This window comes from Bombyx mandarina, chromosome 23, assembly GCF_030267445.1.
Source record: "Bombyx mandarina strain Sakado chromosome 23, ASM3026744v2".
Taxonomy (NCBI): Eukaryota; Metazoa; Arthropoda; class Insecta; order Lepidoptera; family Bombycidae; genus Bombyx; species Bombyx mandarina.
In genome coordinates this window covers 1,721,815-1,745,286 of record NC_143229.1, presented here as the reverse complement: position 1 = coordinate 1,745,286, position 23,472 = coordinate 1,721,815, and the positions used below count along the sequence as shown (strand labels likewise).

At 38.9% G+C, this 23,472-nt stretch overlaps 1 protein-coding gene across 4 annotated transcripts; it reads left to right on the top strand.

Annotated features, from left to right (window-relative positions):
* Window positions 1–12,707: 12,707 nt before the first annotated feature.
* LOC114246996 (uncharacterized) lies at window positions 12,708–22,099 on the top strand. 4 transcript variants are annotated; one of them, XM_089737324.1, is made up of 6 exons: window positions 12,708–12,829; window positions 14,058–14,251; window positions 18,968–19,215; window positions 19,839–19,999; window positions 21,459–21,548; window positions 21,911–22,099. In XM_089737324.1, the coding sequence occupies exons 3-6, from the start codon at window positions 19,068–19,070 to the stop codon at window positions 21,995–21,997; spliced, it is 486 nt and encodes a 161-aa protein (XP_089593450.1). In that variant the 5' UTR covers window positions 12,708–12,829; window positions 14,058–14,251; window positions 18,968–19,067; the 3' UTR covers window positions 21,998–22,099. The 4 variants fall into 4 exon arrangements, with proteins under 4 accessions (XP_089593450.1, XP_028035581.2, XP_028035580.2 ...); XM_089737325.1 differs by having other exon boundaries at window positions 12,743–12,823; XM_028179780.2 differs by lacking the exon at window positions 14,058–14,251 and having other exon boundaries at window positions 12,720–12,823.
* The last annotated feature ends 1,373 nt before the right edge of the window (window positions 22,100–23,472 follow it).

The window sequence follows — 23,472 nt, the reverse complement described above, 5'->3', positions numbered from 1 at the left end:
ACACTAATGAGGTGCATGCTCTTATGTTAATTTCTATTCAGTAGTGGTACAAATATTATTTGAGAGAAAGAGAGAGAGAGAGAGAGAGATAGAGGGAGAGATAATTCTTTATTGTACACCAAAAAAAAAAAAAAGTGCGATATATTAAATAAAAAAAAAAGTACAATTGGCGGTCTTATCGGTAAGAGCGATCTCTTCCAGACAACCATCAGGTGGACAAGAATCATTTGGAAACGAATTAATTATTAATTTTATTTAGTAATTATTTAGTAAAATTCTACCAAATACCAAAGCACACATATCCCAATATTTCCGACAGGAAACTTCTATTATAATTGTCAAATATTGTAATTAGCTCGTTTTTCTTCTGGGCCATCGATGTGTGCCAGACTGTGGAACACCTGGTCTGCTATCGAGCCAACGAGTACATCACACGTGTGGCATATGAGGTGTCCGTGTATGGATAATGAGGTGAGTCGGGTCGTACTTTCCTCGCGTCCGCCGGATGAGCACCGTTGTCGACGGCCTAGGCCTAATTGGATAGCGTGCCCAATTGGGAACGACATTGATATAATTCAGTAGAATTCACTTATGATTCTCAAGTATTTTCTTTTGAGGGTACATTAATATAAAAAAAGGGTGCGTGTAGGACCTATGTACGCGCGTAAGAAGTTATACTTTATTATTATTAAATTTATTTCTTTTTTTTTATTTAAATTTTAATCAATTTGAAAAAAAAACGATTAAACAATATCCTCAAACACGCATATGGACATCCCTTTTCTTGACATCGTATAAATTCGGTAATTCTCGGTACGGTTCAGAAAGTTCACCTGCGGCTATATTCAAACTCGCCAAGTTACGTCGGTCGTATTGTAATGAGCGATTTAGTGGGCAACTTCATTCTGTTAATTTTGTGTCACGGTGCGCGCGCATCGTAAAATTTCACTCTCATCAATTTTTCATAACGCGCCTAAAGAAGTATAACTTCAAAAATGTACAGTCATTTAAATCGGCCTTGTATATGAAGATCAGGATCTTAATTTGGGACTGCTCCATCCCTTATATCTACAGGATTCATTCAAAGTCTAAATCACCTTAAATTCAGTTTTTCAAAGGCTGTATACGTCTGTGGTCCTGATTGAAACGAGATTTGAGCAATACATTTGTAATGTTATTCGTAAGGTAATAAGTTTTTTGGAAGCGATGTTGTCTGTCAGCGAAAGCTCATCTCAATCGTCAGCTATTAAAGTGGTTCGTAACTCTGATTGCATTACACTTGGCGATCAGTATTTTTGGTAAATATATTTTTTTGTTTCTGATCCGTTTTCATTGTTAACTTTTTGCAATTTTAAGTAAGCATCAGTAGACAACAAAACATGTTAAATACGAATGGTTAACGCAATTTTTTTTTCTGTTTAATTCCCAATCGAATTTCTGACCAAGCAGTAAATTTCCGATATCCAGGCGCGTGTCCCCCTCAAGATGTTATTATTATGCAATTCGCGCGAAACTAACTGTGCCACCGACTTCCTGTGCCAAGCGGAAACGAAAATAAATATATTAATGAACATACACTTTGATTTCCTCGCACGTCTCACTTACTAACTGTGTTGTGAATTTATAATATCAAATATTAAGTTATGATCATAACTTCATGAGGAAATTCTTAATTCAAAACTACTGTATGTTGTAAGCTAACATTATTGGAACGAAGTTCCTTAAGGCAGGCTTGGAGGAGATATGATATGATGTGATAGTAAAAACCGTAAGAAAAAGTCCGTGGAATGAAGCCTTGTTTTCCGCACAGCGATATTTCACCCTGCGATTTTTTTCTCGTAATTCTTTTTTTTTTATATGGACCTTCGTTCCTATCCGGTGTCCCACGACACCACACATTTTTTAAATTCAAAATCTCGTGTTTATATAACTCAAAGTGTTCGATACGCAAATTATTATGACACAGCTAACCCAGAATCGTGTTTGTCCTTTCTCAATAAATTCTAATAATTCCGTAAAACAAAACAAAACCAAACAATGAAAATTCTAAAACAAACAACTAATAGTATGTTTTCGACGAGGCGACTTCTCCGTAAAACAATTCCATATTTAAACAAGTCATTACACCCGTGACGTCACGATCTGCACTCGAAAACAGCGTTACGTAACGCAACATTGAACTCGCCAATTACGTTAGCAGAAAAGTCGACAAGTCTTAAAAGAGAATCTTTCGCTCCTTTAGGCGGCATCCATACAGAGCGCACAGCTAAATATGTCGTAGTAAGTGGAGTAAGTCCCTTATGGATTGGATCCAAATTTTATGGTCGTCCCATGGCTAGTATGGAGATGCACGTGGTGTCTGACACTGGGCCAGGCAAGCCATCTTTGTTTACTCGCCGAGTTTTATGTTGATTCATACAATTCGTAAACAAATGAATTTCCTTTTTTGCTTGTGTTGTTTTAAAGGTTTTACTTTCGGTATGTTATGAAAAGGAAGGTTAGAGGATTCGGAAAATCTATACGCACGGTTCTATGCATATATCGCATCTATACATGCGGTTTATGAAATCAGATATTGGTGTGATGTGATATTGATGATGAGGGGGCTTTTACGCCATTAGTCAATCATCTATCACCTAGTTAAAGTACTAGGAGAGTAGAGAGAGAGAGTACAGTTCCTATGCGATTACACGACCATTTTAAGACCAGATTAATTCTGACAGATATTGAACATAGTAACGATCTTCAATTTCCACACTGCAACAGCACTAATATCTGGAAATAAGCGCAAAAATATGTTATTAATGAAATAATCGGAATGATTGACAGGATTTTGCTAATGAAGATATTACAAACATCGCCATAATAAAATGTATTATTATTTTACAAAGCCCACAGATATGTGTACAGTGAATGTCGCTCGAGCTAGTGAGCTGCCCTTCGTTTATGTTTGTTACAGAGAGAACAGTGATTTGTGACTTAAGTTTTGCGAGATCAACCTTGTCTCTCAAGCAATTCCTAGAATAAGATGAAGTTCATCATAGCGTGGGGGCTAAGAAACAGAAAGACCAATGGATAATTCGAAATGCAGTTTCACCAATGAACAAAATCATAAAACAAAACTTTTTAATCTGTGCATCTGTGGCATAAGCTTCCGAATAATTCTGCACGCATTTAATTTAGCTTTATTATTATTATTATTCAAATATTTAGACCTGTCTTAGGCATTTAGGCATGTTGATTCAACCATCATTGTTCCAAAGTTGTGTCGGTACACGGCTTGATAACACATTCCCGATCCCGCGGACAGAATGGAAAGCAGTCGACGTCACCCAAAACACGTCATTTCGGATCCTCCCGATCCACTAACGGTGCTTTTAGGTACCTCAAGCACCCGTCATCGTTCGTCGAACCCGTCGCTTGCGACGAAGGGCTCCACGAATAAATTAACCCACAGATACAGCCCACTGAGTTTCTCGCCGGATCTTCTCAGTGGGTCGCGTTTCCGATCCGGTGGTAGATTCTGCGAAGCACGGCTCTTGCTAGGGTTCGTGTTAGCAACGTCGTGAGCTCATCTACTAGTTAAGGTTACGCTGAAATAGCCTCTCCAGCTGCGTTAGGGGCCTGATACCTTATTATTATTATTATTTATACGAATTAAAACGACCTAGGCTCCGCTTAGGCCTCGGACGACGGTGACGTAACACTTAACACCCCGCGAACGAGCCGCGATAACAAAGCGCCAATTCTCATCGCCTTATACGAAACAATTCATATTTAAACACACAATTTAAGCTTCCCTATTTCGGGCGTCGCCTTTTTGAGGAACGTATCTAATTATTGTCAAACTAATTTCGGTATCGCTTTAGGTTATTGTTTGCGTTACGTTTTCATATCGTCGTCGTATCTATTTTGTATGTTCAATTTGATCTGTTGAATTTACATTTGAGTACGTTGTATTCGGAATATTTTATAGGGGGCAAAGGACACGCGTTTGTATATTGTTGTTTTTCTTTATTATCTTTTTATTGCATAGATGGGTGGACGAGCTCACGGCCAACCTGGTGTTAAATTGTTACCGGAGCCCATAGACATCTACAAACGTAAATGCCGTCACTTACATTGAGAGATGAGTTCTAAGGTCTCAGTATAGTTACAGTATTGTGTATACATACTTAGTCTGGCCATAAATAATCTTACAATTAAAAATAAACAAAATATGACATTTGAATTTGGAATCTGTCATTTTTATATGATTGCTCATTGAGTTTTCTCATTTTGGCGCCAATACATTGTTCAATAAATTTTCGATATTAAAATGGAGTGGGGTGATAAAGAGAACCGAATCGCTGTGATTGCATTACACAAAGTAGGTATGGAGCCAAATGCAATTTTTAAAACTCTCCATACGCTTGGTATTAGTAAAATGTTTGTGTACCGGGCTATTATTAGGTGCAATGAGACCTCCTCTGTTTGTGACAGAAAAAGATCTGGCCGTCCACGTAATGTTCGTACGAAAAAGGTGGTCAAAGCAGTAAGGAAAAGAATTCGAAGAAATCCTGTCCGAAAGCAAAAGATTTTATTTCGGGAGATGAAGATAGCACCTAGAACCATGTCGCGTATTTTAAAAGATGACTTAGGACTTGCAGCCTATAAGAGACGTACTGGTCATTTCTTAACTGATAATTTAAAAGAGAATAGGGTGTTAAAATCGAAAAAACTACTGAAGCGGTACGCAAAGGGTGGTCATAGAAAAATTTTGTTTACGGATGAGAAATTTTTTACAATTGAGCAACATTTTAACAAATAAAATTACCGTATTTATGCTCAAAGCTCTAATGAAGCTTCCCAATTAGTCCACAGAGTGCAACGTGGGCACTATCCGACTTCAGTGATGGTTTGGTGGGGTATTAGCAATGAAGGAGTGACTGAGCCATACTTTTGTGAAAAAGGTATCAAAACATCGGCACAAGTGTATCAAGATACCATTCTTGAGAAGGTGGGTGGCGCATTTACGTTGTAGATGTCTATGGGCTCCAGTAACCACTTAACATCAGGTGGGCTGTGAGCTCGTCCACACAATTAAGCAATAAAAAAAAAAAAAAGGTTGTAAAGCCCCTTAATAACACCATGTTCAATAATCAAGAATAGTCCTTCCAGCAAGACTCGGCGCCAGGTCATAAAGCTCGGTCTACGCAGTCTTGGTTGGAAAGGAACGTTTCGGACTGAGACTTCGGATCAGAGCTGAAGACTGGCCGTCGTCTAGTCCCGATCTTAATCTGCTGGATTATGATTTATGGTCAGTTTTAGAGAGTACGGCTTGCTCTAAACGCCGTGATAATTTGGAGTCCCTAAAGCAATCCGTACGATTGGCAGTGAAAATTTTTCCCATGGAAAGAGTACGTGCTTCTATTGATAACTGGCCTCAACGTTTAAAGGACTGTATTACAGCCAATGGAGACCACTTCGAATAAGCTTTTATACTTTAAATTGTTTTATATTTATGTATTAAACTAACACACTGTAAAAGTAATAAATGTTATTTGCAATAGAATTTTTTTTTTCTTTGCCTCAGTATTTATGGCCAGACTATTTATTATCTCTTAAATTAATATTATCCGAGACCCAATGATTTTATATACGAAACATCGTTACCATTGCAGCAACCATAAGTTTTATTGGCAATACATTGCTGCTCCCTCATACACACACATCTCACTTTAAGACACAAACTGACGTATAGATTGTGTCGTATGAAAGTTGTTGTACTCTTCAAATCAATGAAATCTCTATCATTACGTCACGGCAGAGATAGATAGAGAGGCATAGACGGCACGATGCTATGTACGGAGTGGTCTACAGTTCGCCATGTCAGCAGAAATTACTGCCTAATGCCTAATTACTTATGAACTATTGCGGAGTTAATTTTTAGATGCCGTCCGTGGACGTGTGAAGTACTTTTTAGAATACTTGCGATCGGCTTGTGGTATTGGAACATCGACTAAGTAGCATTGCTTGAAAGATTCCCTTAAAGAAAAAAAAACATAAATGAATGAGGCACTTATCATGAAAACTTTGAGACGTGCGTTTGAATCTCACTTACGACATTTTCAAGATAAGCTTACATATATACAAGTTTTGAACAATAACTTTCGGCCCGTTGGTCTACTGAGCAATATCACCCGCTTGGCGGAAGGACTTCCTTTTATCATATACCTTTACAAGCTTATCGCGGAAACCTGAAGCCTTCGAAGAAGACCTAACAGCTCAGCGACAGCTGCTCCAAGGATGCATCTACTACCGGATCGGAAACACGACCCATTGATAAGACAATGGGACACAACAATACAAGGGCAATAAATAAAAAAGATCCGGTGAAAAACTCAGCGGGCTGTGTCTGAGGGTTAATTTGCTCGTCGAACCCTTCGTCGCAGGTAGGTTCGACGAGAACAGTGACCGGTGCCTGTGATACCTAAAACCACCGATAGTGGATCGGGAGAATCCGAAATGACGCGCTTAGGGCGACGGTGACTGTTTGCCGTTCATACGTACCTCAGAGATGCAATTCGCCCAAGTAACCTAAGAGAAAATTTCGTAGTTAAAAATCTTAAGGCTAAGTACTAATCTTAATAGCCAATGCTAATCTATACTAATAACTATATATACATCTACAGTGGTTTTTACGAATGTTCCGTTATCACTACTGAAGCATGCATCCGATTGACTTGATATCCATGTAGAAAATATATGTACTTAATGGATAGGCTAATATTTATATGAGTGTTGGACTCCCTAATAATAATGACAATAAATAATAATGTTAATTTTAAATTCCCAGCGATACGGGCGAGTACGGCTAGTGACTTATAAGACAGTGCGATCTTATAAGTTACAAATTAAATTAAAAATTGTTTGCGAATAAATCAACTTTTCTGCCATGTTTTTTTTTTTCAAATCATTTTTAGCTCCAATTTTTTTTAAATAATGATAACTTTGGGTAAAGAAAGTAATATACAACATTAAATTATTAACGATACACTTAGTGACATCTAGGTAAATGAACCGGGAAACTTTTCTGATCAGTGAGCGCCATCTAGTGAAATAAAGTTAAAAATAACTAAAAGCCGCTATACCAACTGCTTCATTGATTTATTGAATCTTAAGAAATAATACACCAAATATACCATAGATGTCGCTATGAATGGTTTATATTAAACATTATGCTTGTACTCTTTATAGTTTAAATTTTTAGTGTGATTAGTGCGAGCTTTTTAAAGTTCACGATAGCGTAAAAGTTAACTCAAATTTTTATGAAATCGGATCGTTAAGTTTGCCGCTAGGGGCGCTGTTCCAACTATATACTTTGAGTTAACTTTTATGCTATCGAGAACGATAAAAAACTCGCACTAAGCACATAGACTAAGAAATGCGCATCTGTAATAATAATCCATTTTTAAACTAAAGATATAATAATCAGTACAATGATAATATACACCATTAGACCACACTATTACGTATATATTTAATATATTATCTTAACAGAATCGGTAAGGCAAGCAAGACCAATAAATAGATACATCAGAATTTATTCAGATATTCGGCATTCGGACTGGAGAAATGCGAGCCTGAAGGAGTGTTGAATTTTTTTTACTTTAACTTCATTTAAATAAGACTGACCTCATCATGCCTCGAATTGTCCATTTGTTGCAGAACAATCGGTGTTTAATGTTCATTTTATATGTGCATATAAAAAAAATGACTACAAAAAGGGAGGACGTCCTTAATTACACTGACTTTTTTTTAAACATTTACATTTTAAATCCGTAAATTTTAAATTGATGAACAATAAGAAATATCGGTAATAACAATAATAATGGACAATAACAACAATAATAAAGGAATTTATGCTGCTCTTAAAAGCACAGATTCGCGTATGGAAAAACCGACCAAATTTATTTGTATTTACATTTAGTAATTTTTTCCTCTCTAAGTACCGGTAATTTTTGTAAATACTTTGACATTGGCAAAATCAATGCCAAAGGCGCTGAAGCCAAATTATTTACAAAAAAAAAATTATGGGAAAAAAATACGCGCTGTCATCCGGCCCAAATTAGGATTGTATTATAAACTGACATATATGCGTTTTTTTTATATACATATTCCTATATATCATATAATGAATATCTATATGGATAAACATGCAGGCAAAGAGCAAACAAACCATTTCATCACATGAATCTTTGCCCGATGTGGGAATTGAACCCACGACCCGCAGCGCAACAGTCAGGACAGCTAACCACTGCACCACCGAATCAGTCGTTAGATAAGGAATACAAAATTTTTATATGACATAAATTTATATTAATTCGATAGGCATTTCATCAAAATCGATTCAATACTTTAATTTATATGTATTAAAAATAGTCTAAAACAACTCTATCCTGTAAATAAATGAAATTGTATATTCTGATTTTCTGTGAGTCATTAGACTGTAAATACATAAAGAATTCCAAACTATATTTAGTAAACAAAATACTTCATCTTCCTCCTTCCTCGTATTCCTCAGTTTTTTTTTTCCCAACCTATGCTGATAGCCTTGAGAGGCTATTTCAGCTTCTCCTCGAAATGAAGGTGAGCTCACGGGGCTCAAACCGGGAGTGTTGCTACCACTGGCACTAGCAAAAGCAGTGCTTTGCAGAATCTACCACCGGATCGGAAACGCGACCCACTGAGAAGATCCTGCGAGAATCTTAGTGGGCTTTCCGCAGTGCTGAAGGTCGTGATTTTAACGGAGCATTTTGCTCGGACTATGTGCCTCCATTCTTTCCTGACCTCTTCGCAGTGGATAGCGACATTGATGCCGGAGTCCAATGTTGCCTTAATTGGATCGGACCAGCGCATATGACTACTTGGCTTGGCTTCTTAGCCTCTCGCAACGTGACCGAAAAACTCGAAAATCCTACATAGGCAAGTGGAAAGTCTTTATGGAGACGTCTTTTTGAAGTCGTCGTGGCCCAAAGGATAAGACGTCCGGTGCATTCGTATCGAGCGATGCCCCCACCGGTGTTCGAATCCCGCAGGCGAGTACCAATTTTTCTAATGAAGCACGTAAGTACTTTTCAAATGTTCACGATTGACTTCCACGGTGAAATAATAGCATCGTGTAATAAAAATCAAACCCGCAAAATTATAGATTGCGTAATTACTGCTGGTAGGACCTCTTGTGAGTCCACATGGGTAAGTGCCACTACCCTGCCTATTTCTGCCGTGAAGCAGTAATGCGTTTCGGTTTGAAGGGTGGGGCAGCCGTTGTAACTATACTGAGACCTTAGAACTAATATCTCAAGGTGGGTGGCGCATTTATGTTGTAGATGTCTATGAGCTCCAGTAACCATTTAACACCAGGTGGGCTGTGAGCTCGTCCAACCATCTAAGCAATAAAAAAAGCCTAGTTAATCCAGGATTGATGCGTTGGTCCGATGTACCGTCCAGGGAATTCGCAGCAACAAATTACCTAAAGATTAAGAATAGGTACTGAAATCATTAACCAAAATCCAAAGACAGAATGTGAACTGAAACACCCACAACCTAACAGCCCTGTAATTATTAAAATCGATTCGCGACCATCGACTCGTGTGCTAGGACCAAAACGTCTTGACACTTCACCGCTTTGACGGAGAGCTTTCGCACGGTTCGTCTGCGAATGGTGGTATCGGTAATTTGAGGAGGGAGCCGGCATGCATTATGTAGTGGCAATCAATGGTGTCGGCGATTGTGTTGTGATGGATGTGTGAAGTTGAATCACGAATGAACCACACGCTCTATTTAGACTTAAGTAATTTGATGGATTTAGTATAATTTTTTTGTACTTTATTCGAATTAAAAAAAAAAACAATAACGAGTCATATCGTGGCTATGTGCCGTATAACATGGAAAATATTTATCAACCAAGATAGGTATCTGTTTTCAATAGCTATTCTCCAGGTCATCCAATCCCATTTCTGCAGGATAGCTGTCGGAGCACCGAGATTTGTGTGGACCTTCACGACTATCTAAACTTAGAACCTATACGTGTCTTAAGGTAGCGTCAGAACGATACTTCGACAAAACGACGCGACACTCTTATCGTGGCGCCTGCTATTACTCATCCGAACCAGGCGACGGGGCAACGCAATGCTGCCGTCGCCCGAAACATGACCTCTTCGCGAACTGACCCATAGACACAGCCCACTGAGCTACTCGTCGGATCTTCTCAGTGAGTCGCGATTCCGATTCAGATTCAGCGAAGCACTGCTCTTGCTAGAGCTAATGTTAACAAATTCTGTCAGGTTGAGTCCGCGATCTCACCTACCCCTCCGCGCGATGTTGGAATAGGCCCTTAGGCTACCAGAAAATTGGTAGGTAAAAAGAAGTGCGTCTAAATAGCAAAGCACTTTTATGTGCTTTATTAATCTCTCCATACTTATTATGGTAAAAGCGCAAACCACACGCAGCATACATGATGAAGTATGGAATTTCAATTTTAAAACCATTAGCATAAGTGCTCAATATAGTTTCAGTAAAAGCCATAGCTTTCAAAACCACCGGCTTGTTCATCGGACAGATTATGAAAGCGGTCCAAGCTTTATTTAGCTTTTATCATATTAAAATCGAATGTAAAGATATTCTATCTGATTTATTTCATCTGAATTAATCTTAATTGCACTAAATGAGTAGGCAAGCTCACAGCCTATCTGTTATTAAGTGTGCTAATTTGATACATCGGCTACATATATGTACATGTGAACGGAACGTATGAAAAGAGTGTGGAACGGAGTGTTAAGATGTAAGCGAGAGAAAACGAAAAGAAAGGGAAAAGAGAAAGACAGAGAAAAGTAAGATGGCGAAGATGATGCAAGGCGTAAAAAAGATGTCAGTTAATTTTTTATTATAATGACAGACAAGATTTTGGAAGAGAAACATAAAAGTGCAACAGTGGGATAATTTTATTTTATGCGCCACGATCCCAATATCCCAATAATCCCAATCTACATATTATGTACATATCACAATCCTGCAATGTTCCGAGTTCAACATTAACCTTATACATTTTTGACAGTTTCATATTTATTAAGCGATTTAAAAAAAAAATCGTGAAGATTACTTATTGTACTTAACTTAAGTCAGTACTTACTTAGATTAAGTACTGACTTATTTCGTGATGTACATTTATGAAATATATGTACATTATATTACTTATATAGTTTTATAGAGAGATCGGTACGGTAGTACGACCTTATACACACCCCTTGGTATGACAACACTAGGTAGGTGTCTTATTCTTTAAGCGAGGAATATTTATTCTATCAATACGTCGGTTGAAGGTAATGTTCAGAGTGATTTTCTTCTCTTAAGATATTATTAAGAAGATTATACGGCTCGGCGTAGATTTCAAGAAACAATCAATGTATTCTAATAGCAATAGTTTATTCGAAAAAGTACTTTGGGTATCGTTGTGACACAGTTTCTTGTGGTCTACGCGACGGCTCATTGAGAAGTTAATTCGGTCAATGCATCGGATCCCGAATTTGTCGCTTAAGACAGCGAATTTGACGAAAAAACGCCAGATTTATGGATGGAAAACTCTTGGATAATGCGCCTTCGCACGAGACCATCATTGTGAACGAATTTGTGACCTTATTCAAAAGATATAACTCCAACCGAATTATTTATTAATATTATTTTATATACATTTACGTTGCTGATGTCTATGAACTCCGGTAAGCAATAAAATGAAAAGTGGTCGAAGAACTACATGGGGGGGTCACTATCGATTCCCTTCACAATCGACCCCTATTTATCGATCGAATGACTTGCTTACGAATCCAACACTGTTTCTTGTATTTAGTTTCTAGGAGCTTTCATAATAGTCTAACCTAAAGTTTAATTATACTAAAGCGATGTAGGACACAAATATTTCTGATCAATATTAATCCTTTACCATTCTTTGACTATTGGTTCGATAGAAAAGGGGTCAGGTTATAATGGCGTAGGTAATTTTCTATGTAAGCATTGTTGGGTTGCAATAGTGCGACAAATTGATTTTGATCATTCAGAATTAGTTTTATGTCATTTGGTGATATATTCTAAATCATCAGTAGTTTTCATTAAAAATGAAATTCAAAATGTGGAATTCCGTAAGCTGAGAACTTATGACAATATTACAGCAGGAGGCATAAGTTTGGCTATGCCCTTGGCATTGCTGATGTTCATGATTGACCTGCTGCCTTCTCTCAGGTGGGATGTTTGCTCGTCTTCCTATAAATGTCAACACACGATTTTTTTAAATCTGAAAAAAGTCCTCAGAACGACACTGGTTCATTCCCCATTAGCAAAATTCATGTGAAGTCATTAACTATCAATAAATTTGGAAAATGTTGTTTTACATAACAATACCTTTGCGAATCAAGGTGAGTGGCGACAGTCACTTTGTGACTACTATATAATTCGGTTCCTTTGTACCATGAGCTCTTATGCCCAACGAAAACACGAAAAATTGCGTTACGACTTGTTTGACTTCGGTGGAAAAACAGAGAATATTCATAGAATAAATTAAAAATTAAAATCGTAATTAAACAATGCTATAAATAAAAAAGTATCAAAACTGTTTCCTCGCACACCTCGAAGCGACGTTGGTGTTGGAAAAAGTTCCACTTTGAAAATGAAAGCATTAACAAGGTTGGACAGTAACACGAGCGATGCGGTCGCGCCCGCACGGCGACCCGCCTCTATACCGTTCACGACATTGACGTGCTATTAACAAAATAAACGGATATTTTCACGGGTAGGGGTATGTTTTAGCGGCGTATACGCTTTTAAAATTATAGAACTTGTTTTTATTTTCTTCAAATCATTGCCTCACGGAATTGTAATTGGCAGAAAAATAAAATTATAAAGGCTACAAACCGTCGCAAAAAAACCTTAACGTACGATCTAAACACTTGTTTATTGTAAATCAATAGACTGCTCTTTCTGATGCGAAGGAAAGGTTGCAAACAAAGGTCTTTCAAAACAAAATCTTTTAGTGCCAGATTTATTTAAAGTCCTAAGACGACGAGGTGGGGACAGAGGACTTCAACAGTTTTCGTCATCTCGATCGGTCTTGAGCTATGTACTTTTCTTCGGACCAGATTAGCGTGATTATCTTCATTTCCGCTGCTATAGTGCGCCGCCAGATATGCTTGGATCGGCCTATTTTCCGCTTGCCCTGGGATCCCACTCCAGCTCTTGCCTCGGGATGTGTATGGACTGTCTCCTCAGATTGTAGCCTATCTATGTCAATTTGCGACGCATGAACTGCTTGTTAACTGTCATTTTCAGCAGTTTGTTGGCGAATTTCACAATCCAGAAAACGCTAAGTATTTGTCGCAAGCAAAGTTTGATGAAAATCTGAATCGACTGTGTAATCTTTTTAGTTACCTTTTATTTTGGTGCCTAATATTAGTCTAATACTTCTACCTGTTGCTATGATACCGTCAACAACCCTTTCTTTAACCCGACGCTAATATTTGTATGACCACTGGTTATTTTTCCTCTCTCGCGAAAACCGAATTCTTCTTTATGTTTACCTAAAGTTATAACTTATATTCGTTTTAATTTGAAATGGGGAGTGCTCTGAGGATTTTTCTGATCCCGACATATCAATATTACGATTGCAAAACTGGCCATCGGATTCCCAACTAGCTGAAAAACGCGTCTCCAGAGATAAATTTTTCAATCAGCCATCCAATTCTATGATGAACTATTGTGGTCGAAGCTTGCATTAGGGATTGCCGGCCTTTAAAAGGCATTAATCTAGATACCATTTATAATAGCTGTTTAGAAATAACATTTATATATGTATATACGAGTATAAGTATATAAATGTCCGAATGTGTTTTGTTTCTTTAATTTCGTGACTCGGAAAGTCATCAAACAAATGTTTTGAAGATTAATGATATTTGTGTGTCACAATTCATTTGCTATGCAAAATTGTTGTGGTATTCTACACAATTATGTTTTTTTTTTTGTTCTTGTAGGCATTTACTGAGTAGCGGCAGAACAGCCAGGGATGTGATATTCACCCGTGCTTACTGACAAGATGCCGTGCCGCTATTAAACATTTTAATTTATAAAACTTGCTGTTTTAATTACTTTTTTATAAAGCAATACTATTCTTTAATCGTGCACGCAATTAGTGAAAACGTTTAAAAGTGTAACAGTATGTGAAATGGTACGTATTGCTTTTGATATATTGGTACGGGTATCTGAATTCCGGAATGATCGGAAAGTCTCATCACTCGATGCAATTACACTAAGAGCTTACCGTACTCGTCGAACTCGACAAAGAGCTCGACGTACAACCTAACCTATGCATTTGCTCGCTGAGTTTCTTGTCGGATCTTCTCAGCGGGTCGCTATTCCGATCCGGTAGTAGATTCATTCGCGAAGCAGCTGCTTTTGAGTTGTTAGGTCTCCTTCGGAGGCGCTCCGGCAGCTGCTAGCAAATCCCACCCCTCCTGGCTGAGCCTATGCTCGCCCACCTGCCTGGTGAAACTGGAAGGGCCCCCGGCCAACAGTAATGTGTCAATCCCAAAAAAAAAAACTAAGAGTTTTTTTTTATGTGCTCGCTTGTAGCTTGAGGGGTTATTCCAAATACGCGCCGATGGGTAGTTGAGCTTACGGGTTCAGCCTGAGCTAATTTGCTAACACTAGCCCTAGCAAGAGCAGTGCTTTGCGGAATCTACCACCGGATCGTAATTGTAACCCACTGAGAAGCTCCGGCGAGAAATTAGGTGGGCTGTATCTGGGATGGGATGTAATGGGATCGCCTCTACCCACTAATCCTTCCAGCCTCTAACACTGTGAACGTTGTGATTATATTCCGTAGTATTTAGAAGTACACAAACTAACAAATCAAATATAGTTGTATAGTATTTTTACTTCGGATTTCATTCGTCGTTGACATAGTTACATGTATGATGCTATTATCTAGAATATTATCTTATAGTTGACCCTAGTGCACTGGGTGGCGAATGTAATGTAAATAAAAATCATTAAAATACACACCCTGTAGATATAAAACCACGATTTATTGATCCTTTTGCTTATGCAATAGCTTGCAATTGCCTTCTTTTCTCCTATATATGAGTTTATAACGTTTTTATTTTATATTGCATCATGCTTTGTTCAGTTGGTTGGAAATTTTCTCTCCTTGATTGGCTTCATCGACGTTTGAGAGAGAATTTTATTGTAATATCAACGAGCTATATTTGGTGCGCGAATCAACAAATGGGTGCATTCCCTGAGGCAGCGACTTGGCGGGGGCATCAGCTTGGCTCTGCCCCTGGCATTGCTGAAGTCCATGGGCTACGGTAACCACTTACCATCAGGTGGGTTGTAAGCTCGTCTGCCTACAAGGGCAATAAAAAAAAAGGCAATAGTCGCGGCTAAGCTGAATAGACTATATAGTATGTATCTATAAGTCCTTATATGATTATTTTTGCGAATCATTTTGAAGCCAAACGCTACGTCAAAGGCCGAACTGGGTCATCGCGGAGCAACTGGCGGTATTCCCACGGCAAAGAATTCTGACCCCGGCGTCATTTATAATCGACTATGACAGATTTCGCGTTTGTTTGCGAAAATTTAGGCAAGCGAATATAGGTCGACTTTGGCTACTCTGCCCACGCACACATTGGCCTGATACTTACGTTTTCCTATGTACCTTGTGACCTTATTGTTATAAACACGTCAGTGGGAACCTAGTCCGTCGCTATAGCCATCGGCCTTTGACACAATCCCTACATTCACAAGGGCGATTAAAATTTAATAGCGCAAATATCCTTGAATAAGTACTATAATTGCTCAGCTTGTTATGTTGAAGGGCGCGATAGCTGTTATGTGATAGTGCACTTGGTGTCCGGTGATCGCTGGACCTGAATAAAAAAATAAAGTTCTAAAGAAGGTTCTAGATGAAATTTCTGCATTTACAATCAAAAAGTCTACCCTATTCGCATTGCTCTAGAATTCAAAATTGACTTGACGCAATGCTAATAAAATATATTTGCTCTGAGCAGCTATTAAGGGCTCAACGGAGTTAATGACATTTCGCTACCCGACGTGAGGACGCGTACTGCATCCTCCGGTCCAGAGCGCGTGACAAATCGCGTTAGAATACTGACAGAATTACGATACCTATAGTCGGATTTTTTATTAGACGAAGTAAACTGACGTTTACTGTGTTGTCAGTTTTTGATGAAATAAAAATAGTGTTGTGACAAAGTGAACGATTGAAAAAACTCCTGAATTAATGAAATTGCCTCGATTGTCTAGTGAATAGTTAGTGTGCCGAACTGCCGATATCGGGCACGGGGTTCGAATTTTAGCCGTGCTTTGTACATACCAACGAGTTTTCGACGAAACATTATGTTCCTATGGTATCTACCTGTACTGAATACCGAGTGTTTTAAACATTAAGAAAAACATTGCGAGGAAGCTTGTAAGACTGTCCTATTTCCAATGCATCATATAGTTGAAACTATAGATGTATAAAATATAACAATTATAGGTACATAGGTAATGAAAATAAAAAAACTGATTGTAGTTACATACTACTAGTAACATATTATTATATTGGATCACTTTAATACAATTTTATTGTAAAATATAAATAATATTCTTTTATAGTTTGAAATTAATGATTAACTCTTCACACTCATTGTTCATTTATGTGATTGAACGAGAACTGAACGCATCACTATTACTTTAAATATAGCAACATTATTTTACAAAGTGACATTAGCTACTGTCAGCTGGCTTCGTCTAATTAAAAATCCGACTATACGTACCTACGCGAATTCGAAACTGGGAATTTTTTTTTATTGCTTAGATGGGTGGACGAGCTCACAGACTATCTGGTGTTAAGTGGTTACCGGAGTCCATAGACATCTACAACGTAAATGCGCCACCCACCTTGAGATATAAGTTCTACGGTCTCAGTATAGTTACAACGGCCGCCCCACCCTTCAAACGAAACTCATTACTGCTTCACGGCAGAAATAGGTGTGGCGGTGGTACCTACCCGTGCAGACTCACAAGAGGTCCTACCACCAGTATTACAAGAGGTCCTACCACCAGTATTACAAGAGGTCCTACCACCAGTAATCACAAGAATCACGCAAAATTATATATTTTGCAAATTCCACATTTCCACGATACTTTTATCTTTATTGCGGTAGTCGCTGGTGAAGTTTCGCACTTAACTGCGGCGTTTAAATAGGCGCTGCAACTTCGTGGGAGATTCAGCTCTTCTTCTTCCTTGTTTCCACCTTATCCCGCTAGGTGAGGTCGTCACAGCGAATTTTTCCATTCCATTCTCTTCTATCAGCCGTCATCTCAACACTCACTCCTGTCTCTCTCATATCGTCATTCACACACTCCATCCATGTCTTCTTTGCTCGACCTCTTCCCCCTCTACCTTGCACCACCATTTCCATACATTTCCTAATTACATGCATAATAATATAATATTAATAATAATATAAATAACAAGCTCTAAAATATAATATTAACCCCAAGTGAAAATGATTTGTTTGATCATTTTCATTTAATAAACATAAAAACGACTTCTTCGATTATTTCGTTACTGGTAGCCTGCGTCAGACCTGTCGCACCGTCACACAATGACAATGATTCTATTCTAATGTAAAACAGAAAGTAGTTTAATTTAATTAGTTTATGAAGTCGTCGTGGCCTAAAGGATAATACGTCCGGCGCATTCGTGTTGAGCTTCGCACCGGTGTTCGAATCCCGCAGGCGGGTACCAATTTTTCTAATGAAATACGTACTCAACAAATGTTCATGATTGACTTCCACGGTGAAGGAATAACATCGCGTAATAAAAATCAAACCCGCAAAATTATAATTTGCGTAATTACTGGTGGTAGGACCTCTTGTGAGTCCGCACGGGTAGGTACCACCACCCTGCCTATTTCGGCCGTGAAGCATTAATGCGTTTCGGTTTGAAGGGTGGGGCAGCCGTTGTAACTATACTGAGACCTTTAGGACTGATATCTCAAGGTGGGTGGCGCATTTACGTTGTAGATGTCTATGGGCTCCAGTAACCACTTAACACCAGGTGGGCTGTGAGCTCGTCCACATATCTAAGCAATAATGAACTTTCAGAAGACGCCGGTTCATTGGTTCATAACAATCAACAATGCGGTTGTTATCGATTTTATAAATTTGAATAGTACTGTGAGGGATTTAAATATATGTACTTTCAGTATATTTCACTTATTTTGGGTTAACTTGTTTGACTGATTTAGTTCATACGGCATCAGGATAGTATATAGGTTATTTTTTAAAATTTAAATTACCCTATGTAAGTGTGTCTTCCACGAATTTCTATCTCTATGAGGGACATCCGAATATACACTTACAGTTCTTAACATCTTAGTGTTCTTCTGCTCAAACTATGGTAAGACATTGATTGATCTGTCTACCGCCATTTACTTTAAGCTAAGCATTTTGGTATGTGGTAGAGGTTTGTTCTTTTTTGGATTCCCTCATTCCTAAGCCGAACTCGAAGGGGAATTCGTAGCGTAGCTCATTCCTAGCTCTTTGTGTGACTTTTGTATCTTCCAACCTTCAGCTTAATATACTAAGACAGGCAAAATACGTTGACTGGGAGCTCCACTTTTTAAATTATAATATCACAAAGACAGCGGATAATACGATGGAAATTGAAATAATGCTAACATTATATTGCAACGATTTTGAATATTATTTTTTTTGTTTCAAAGACAGAATAGCATACGGCCCACTGATTGAGAGAGATTCCACACTGCCTCAGGCACTACCGATATACATCAGCGACCATGATTACTTTCCATCAGGTAGACCGTATACTTGCCTGTCTAATAGAGTTTAATTGTGTTCACAATAGTTAACAGCTCAAGTAACAATCAAAAATTTGATTAACAAAATCCAGCTTCGTCAAAATAAAATGCTCAAACAACAAACAAGGATATAAAAAAACAATCAACATGGGTTGTGGTTCTTCCGGCAACGTGGTTCCAAGTCAAGACGACTCTACTAATGACCAAGGGAAGATGGTGAACGGTAACGGTCACCACGATGACGACGATCTGCCTACCGTCGTCCTACCTGAATCTCCGATCAAGCCTAAGCCTCGTAAGTATTTCACTGCCTAATGTACATTTTAAGCGTTGCATATATTTTTTAAGGAACTTAACATCTCTCAAACGCTGTCGTCAACAGTGCAATCCAGGATTTCCCGATATTTCGGACACCTATCGCGACGGCCAGCAGAGTCTATCGAGAAACTTGTTGTTCAGGGTAGGGTCGATGGCAAAAGATCTCGTGGACGAAGGTCCATGCGCCCGTGAAAATTCCCATGTGAAAATCCTTACTAAAACCCCCTTTTACGAGTGCATGCGCCAGCCCTCAGTTCACCAACTATGGAGAACAGCGTCAAGGCTTTAATAAGTAAGAATTCTAAACGACCACGACTGCTCTGTCAAGAGCAGTCGTGGTCGACTATGATAATGATGATATTTTTAATAGTAGATTTCTTTATTGTTATTTTTCGGCTTAAAATATGTTCTACCATATCAGTAATTTGGGGTTATTAGATCAGGAAGTACAATGAGCCAGGGTAGTGAGGGACATCAGGTTTATGTCTAATTTGGAATGATTATCCAAAACATTTAATACACGTAATCATAAATATTAAGTCTACAAACTTATTTGAGCTATCTATATCTTTATAGACATCTCGTCTCTTATAATTCCAGCAATAGCTTTTGAGATTCCAGTAGAAGAGTTCGACAGCAGCCGTCGGTCGTCAAACACGCCTCCAGCGCACCTACAACGGCTGCTTCAGCCGCCGCAGCCAGACATCACCCTTCCTGATATAGAAGAAAAACTCGCTGTGGCTGAACAAAGAAGACTATCTGTAATTATTATTTTTATTGCATATATGGGTGGACGAGCTCATGGCCCATCTCGTGTTAAGTGGTTACCGGAGCCCATAGACATCTTCAACGTAAAAGCCGCCACCCACCTTGAAATATGAATTCTAAGTTCTCAGTATAGTTACATCGGCTTTTTTTTTTTTTTTTTTTCTCGGGCCGGGGGCCGAACCTCCTACGAGGTCCCCGCGCCTAGGGGGCGCGCGGGGTATGTGAGACTCAACGATCTGCAGGTGTTGAGAGCAGATCGCGGGCCCAAGGATTTTAGGGCCCACCCACTAAACGACTCCCCTGCACTCTTACACCCGACGTCCGATCTCCGTCCGGGGTCAGAACCCGGTCAGAGTAGGGGGGTTCCCGCGGTCAACACTACAACCAGACACGCCACTGCTTTCTAACGCATCAATCCTGGATTAACTAGGCTTTTTTTATTGCTTAGATGGGTGGACGAGCTCACAGCCCACCTGGTGTTAAGTGGTTACTGGAGCTCATAGACATCTACAACATAAATGCGCCACCCACCTTGAAATATGAGTTCTAAGTTCTCAGTATAGTTACAACGGCTGCCCCATCCTTCAAACCGAAACGCATAACTGCTTCACGGCAGATACAGGCAGGGTGGTTTTACCTGCCCGTGCGGACTCACAAGAGGTCCTACCGCCAGTATTATAACCTTATATATAACACTTAGATACCGGTAAGTGAATAAAGGACTAGAAAGAAGAGAGAATCTATTATAACTTGACCCGGTTGAACCGACACATTGGAGCTGTGAAGAGGTATATTAGTGCTGAACCCGATTCCCTTAGTGAAAACTCGGAAGAGGCAGTGACTGCGGGTAATTCCAGTTTGTCCAAATTAGCGCCACCGCCCAACGAGCCGCCGGACCGGCGGTCGACATGAAAAGCATTCAGCGTACCCAAATTATAATTTCCTTTATTGCTGATGGGAAGGTGCCTTGTGAGCCCGCACGTGTAGGTACCACTACTCGGCCTACTTCTGACGTGAAGCAGTAATGCGTTTCGTTTTGAAGGGTGCAATAGCCTTTGTACTGTAAAAACTGCGACTTATAACGCATGTGTCAAAGTGGGTGGCGACATTTACTTACATTCTTGATTTTTTATTTATTGCGTATATGGTTTGAGGAGCTCACAGCCCACCTGGTTTTAAGTGGTTACTGGAGCCCATATACATGTACAACGTGAATGCGCCTCCCACCTTCACCGTGGAAGTCAATCGTGAACATTTGTTGAGTACATACGTATTTCATTAGAAAAATTGGTACCCGCCTGAGATTCCAACACCGGTGCATCGCTCAACACAATTGCACCGAACGTCTTATCCTTTAGGCCACGACGACTTCAGCAACGACGTATATGAATTCATGTAACCGATTAACATCAGGAAAGTCGTGAGCGCTATCTTTCGATAATTTTTTTTCAGTTACTCCAACAGAGAGCCGCTTCAGCACAGAAAAGGACACAGAAGATGCTGCGCTCAGCTCATGCTGTGGACGCAACTAAAACTGAACTGGTGAGTACTTAACTATCCATATCACCATTCTATGGAGGACCGACATACATACTCCTGCGAGCTATTATAAAAGATTCATAACTTCTTAACTACATTGGTATAGCTAGTGTCATGTTTCTGAGTCATAAGGTGTAATTTTAAACCCTGGTTGGGTAGTAACTTGGTGTAACTTAAAAGCCCTCTGTCGGTTAACCACCAGAGCGTCGAATCACCATACCGAGACGGAAGTATCCTGCAAATCTGAATGCATGCTTCTCTGGATGTGCCTTATCCAGCTCATTTCTGCCGAGAAGCAGTACTAGTAGTAGTAGTAGTAGTAGTACCAGTACTGTCTAAAATGATCCTTATAATTTTGTTTTCAGGAGTCCACGGACATCAACAAACACGTCACGAACACTCTCACCATTCCTCCAGAGCCTGGTCTGCTCGAAGACAAGACAATCAGATAAACAAAAATCACTTGACCATAATTTTTACAATAAGTCAGAGTTCTACTTGAATTTTTTTCTATTCGTGTGCAATATTCCTTGATTAAATCAATATTAAATTAACATTTATATTATTTTAACGAATTCTATTAATATCTTTCGTGTACTCCATTGTGGTACAGCGATATCAAATTTTATTGGAAATGTCTGCGCCCATCGATTCAGAGGAATCCAGTAAACAAATACCCTTTAAGAAAGTGCCCTTCCTTAAATTGCGATTTCTGAAATCTCGACCTAAAGAAAAAACCGTCACCATCGATGAAGGGACCAGACTTAAAACGACTGTGGAAGTTACCACAATTTGGACGTCCGTTGTTGCCCATATAACAACAGGGTTTTGGAGTTTATGGATGTCTTCTCGAAATAAACACTCTTTTGAACCTTTGAATCGGATAGTCAATTACCTTTTTGTTAACTTTGTAGGTTTACGAGCATATGGTCCGTCTGATAGTGATGGTTTGAACTGATTGGTTATCATCGCTAAAGGACGACAGCAATGTCAGGGCACAACCACAAAGTGTCCCTGATGAGTCCATTGGAAAATAATAATAACAGGAGTTCATTTCTTAAAATGAAAGTTAGTGAGGCTGATGATTACAAAGAAATAGTTAACAGCCAAAACATCGCTTAATAAAAGATCCCAATAAACCAAAAGATTTTAGAAATGATGATATAAGAACAACTACAAAATGAAAGGGTATTTTCGCTGTGAGCGAAACTTACGATGGTTTTCCTAAAACGTGCATGCTAAAACCGTTCACATGAATAAATAATTTTCCATCTTCATAACTTTGTGGATTTTCTATCTACATACGTTAGCGGTGTAAAATGTGAGTAATGTAAATTCTGCCGGTCACTGGTGTGTTTGGTACAAACCCATTATTTCATCTAGATTTCAGTACATAACAGTGTATATGGTCTTTGATTTTCACAGCGCATGGAACTCTAGCGTGACGGCAAATGACCGTCTGTTTTTTATTCATTTAAATAATATCCAGCTCCGTTTTGTTTTTTTCAAAAAACATCTTAGTTGCGCTAATTAGCATTTTAGGTCGAAGTCTAAACTACTTTTTAACAGAAATATTCAACACGTGTCTGCCTACAAATTCCTCTGTCATCTAACCATAATCTAACCACGCAACATGCATATAACAAGTTCTTCAATAAAAAGGTTTATTTCTTTAATCTTCCCTGTTGTGGTGTGTCGTCAACCCTTTTATTCTTCTTGGTTCTTTGTTATTTTTCTTGTTTCTTTTAACTTCAGTATCAAATTTCAAAATGTTTTTAGCCGTATATTTAGACGAACAGATTGTTTGTTTCAAAGATTATGAGCGGATGTGCGGAAAGATGTATTAGTCAAAAAACTTTGAAGATCATCCGATGCCAATATCCCGTTGGGCGAAAACCCTAATGCCAGTATTGCCCGGAAGCGCGAT

Bases quoted from the DNA above. Each gene is read 5' to 3' on its own strand.
- LOC114246996 (XM_089737324.1), top strand. From the start codon at position 19,068: ATGGGTTGTGGTTCTTCCGGCAACGTGGTTCCAAGTCAAGACGACTCT. The intron at 20,000-21,458 runs GTAATTATTATT...ATTTTTTTTCAG, and splicing joins CTGAACAAAGAAGACTATCT to TTACTCCAACAGAGAGCCGC. The intron at 21,549-21,910 runs GTGAGTACTTAA...TTTTGTTTTCAG, and splicing joins ACGCAACTAAAACTGAACTG to GAGTCCACGGACATCAACAA.